Source organism: Histoplasma capsulatum, genomic scaffold (assembly GCF_000149585.1).
Source record: "Histoplasma capsulatum NAm1 scaffold_1 genomic scaffold, whole genome shotgun sequence".
Classification (NCBI taxonomy): domain Eukaryota; kingdom Fungi; phylum Ascomycota; class Eurotiomycetes; order Onygenales; family Ajellomycetaceae; genus Histoplasma; species Histoplasma mississippiense.
In genome coordinates this window covers 3145868-3149134 of record NW_001813982.1, presented here as the reverse complement: position 1 = coordinate 3149134, position 3267 = coordinate 3145868, and the positions used below count along the sequence as shown (strand labels likewise).

Sequence of the window (3267 nt, the reverse complement as noted above, 5' to 3'; positions counted from 1 at the left end):
ATTCGCGAACAGTACAAATACGTATATACAATAATAAGGGGACGTCATACACGAACACCTATTTTGTCTACTCCGCCTAATCTTCCATATCATGGGAATCTATGGAGAGATGCATTTGAAATAGGCCGGCAAGGGAAAATAGAAGGAATATATTCATACATTTATAGCGGAAGAGAGATATCGACAGAAGTTTCCAGATGGGGATATGTACGGACGCTTTCTATACGCCTGCTTCGCATACTCTCTACTGCGATACGTTTAGCTAACAACTATATTTTTATATAGCGAGATATGCCGTCGTATTGGATGCTGGCTCATCCGTAAGTTGGTTTCTTGCTGATCACGTCCACTCTCCGATTTTACTGACTGGGGAATTTCCAGGGAACTCGTGCACATGTCTACAAATGGCCATATAGCGCAATGGCGCGAAAGTCTGCCTCTGCGAAACAGCTGGCATCTCTGCCCGAGATAACCACCAAGGACCAATGGGTAAAGAAGATACATCCCGGTATGCAGTGGACTCAAAAATCGGTAAAATTCCGCTTCGTGATAAAAGGCTAACCAAAAATCATCGCTTTAAGGCATCTCAACTTTCGCCGAAAAACCCGAAACCATCGGCGAAGAACACCTCAGACCCCTCCTCGACCATGCCCAAGAAGTTATCCCCGATGAAGAAATACCAGATACGCCAGTCTTCCTCCTAGCAACCGCTGGCATGCGGCTACTTCCAAAGCAGAAACAAAGGGCCATTCTTGATAACATATGCGCCTATATTCGCAGAAGTACCAATTTCCTGATCCCGGATTGCCGACAGCATGTGCAGGTAATTGAGGGAGACACAGAGGGGCTCTATGGATGGATTGCGATTAACTATCTAATGGGCGGCTTTGACAATAGCAGGGCTCACAATCATGGTAAGGGCCATCATACGTATGGGTTTCTGGACATGGGTGGAGCCTCGGCGCAGATTGCATTCGCTCCAAATGCGACGGAGACAGAGAAGCATGCGAATGATTTAACCCTCCTGCGCCTGCGGACCCTCAATGGCTTGCCTATGGAATATGGGGTTTTTGTCACATCATGGTTAGGTTTTGGTGCACGGGAAGCCAGGAGTCGATATGTGAAAGCGCTGTTGGCAGCTACTGCCAACGAGAAGAACAGAGCGCGTCCGGATCCTTGTCTACATTCTGGTGTACGGATGGCCCATGACGGAACCATTCTCCCCCCCGCAGGCCCCGTGCCCGGTGTGGAACCTTATCTTGTCGGAATTGGCAAATTCGAAGAGTGCTATCGCAATACATACCCCTTACTGGAGAAGGATGCGCCATGCCCTGAAGAGCCGTGCCTTTTACATGGTGTGCACGTACCCGCAATTGACTTTGACGTCAACCATTTCATAGGTGTAAGTGAATTCTGGCATACAACCCACCAGATATTCGATATGGGCCATAAGGACGGATCCTACGATTTCAACACGTACATAAAGCGCGTGGAAGAGTTCTGCTCACAGCCTTGGGGTGTTGTTGAGCAAAAGGTCGATAGCAAGCAGTGGGGGAACAAGGTCGATCAAGAAACGGCATGTGCAGTTTGTTTCAAGGCTTCATGGCTCATAAGCATTCTACACGATGGGATCGGTATTCCACGCGTTAGCATTGAAAATACCGCCCCTGGAGAACCCAATGGAACAGATAGGGAGTTGACGCAGTCGAAAGAAAAGGGCTACCTAGACGCTTTCCAAGCCGTGCACAAGATCGACTCGACGGAGGTGAGCTGGACGCTGGGAATAGCCGTGTTATACGCCTCATCGCAGGTGCCACCACTCCCCAACGGTCTCCCTGTAGGCTTCGGTAGTAACCCCCCGGTCGGCAGTAAAAACCGCATCCCTGAAGATTTCCAACAACCAGGCGCTCCATATCTTATTCCTACACCGCCGCCGCCATCCCAATCTTCAAATACACAAAATAATGGGACTGCCGCGCATCCGCATGCCTCTGGAATCGTATCCTCGCATTGGCATGACACTCTCTTCAACGGCCACTCCTCGCATCGTATTCCAGGTCTCTTCCTCTTAGTAATTGTCTTTATAGCAATCTTCTTCCTCTGTGGCCGTGGAGGCCGCGTCCGCCTGTACCGAAGGCTTATCAAACGGTCAAGCCACAGTCCTTATTACAACCACAATCACAATTATTACCGACGACGCGGTGGCGGGGCCACCTTTTCGTCGAAACTCTTCAACCACATGCTCCCCCGCATCTTCTCATCCACTTCTTTAAAACGAACTAATTCTTTCACCGCCTCCTATGACAGCCTTCTCGAAACCGGTGGACGCGATTTCGAACCAAGCCCCAGCTCCTCTCCGACAGACGATGAGGCCATGTCCATGTCCTTGTCCATGTCCATACCCCCCACGGTCCCAAACACCCCCTTCACCCCCGCCTTCACAAACACATACAGCGACGATAATAATACCAACAACATTCTCGTCCGGACGAAATCGACCAATAGCATGTATCACAACAATCATCATCACAACAATCACAGCGGCAATAACAATCCCTGTAGTACTAGCGGCATAGGTATCGGCCTCGGAAATCCCCCCGGCCTCGATACGACCGCCATAATTAGCTCGCTGGGTAACATGGATCGTCATGGGCTAGCGGTGCGGACGGAGAGTCGGGATCGCCTCGCTGCTTCCACACTGGGCCAGACGAACAATGGTCGTCGGTCTAGGGCGGCTAGTCCTGTGAGACATCATTAAAGGAAAGGACATTGCTTGAGATGATGACGATGACTACGATTTATGATTTCTGGAGAGGAGCCCCTATTCGGTTTCATTGTTTTATCTTGTTACTTTCTCAAGGATTGTTTTAATAGTTATAATCGCCATCGCATTCAGTGATATCCGTGGTGTTCTTTTCTTCACTTGTTCTTCTTCCACTTTTCTTTGCTTTCGTGTAACCGGGACCTTTTCTGGGGGTGAGGGGCCGCCGATTTCTTTTCCTTTGTTTAATTTTCTTTTTGCATCTTTCAATGTAATACTTATGTGCAACATTGATTATTGGGGTTACAACATCATGCCGCCCACCCCCTTTTTTGTACCCCCTTTCTTCTCTGGAGCTTGCAATTAGTGTTGCCTAGCCGCGGTTTTTTTTTTTTGGCGAAACATAAATTTTTGCCTGGGAACTTAACATTTTACATTGAATGGGCGCATGTCGCCCCTGAGTGAATGAATCCCATGCAGGATTGTACTGGATAGGAATTGAAAAT

General features: G+C 48.8%; 1 protein-coding gene across 1 annotated transcript; it reads left to right on the top strand.

Moving 5' to 3' along the window:
* Window positions 1-197: 197 nt before the first annotated feature.
* On the top strand, window positions 198-2758 carry HCAG_00911 (conserved hypothetical protein; the record flags this gene model as incomplete). The annotated part of the gene is made up of 6 exons (XM_001543815.1): window positions 198-207; window positions 286-320; window positions 382-508; window positions 582-1402; window positions 1433-1765; window positions 1811-2758. The coding sequence occupies 6 exons, from the start codon at window positions 198-200 to the stop codon at window positions 2756-2758; spliced, it is 2274 nt and encodes a 757-aa protein (XP_001543865.1).
* Window positions 2759-3267: the final 509 nt, after the last annotated feature.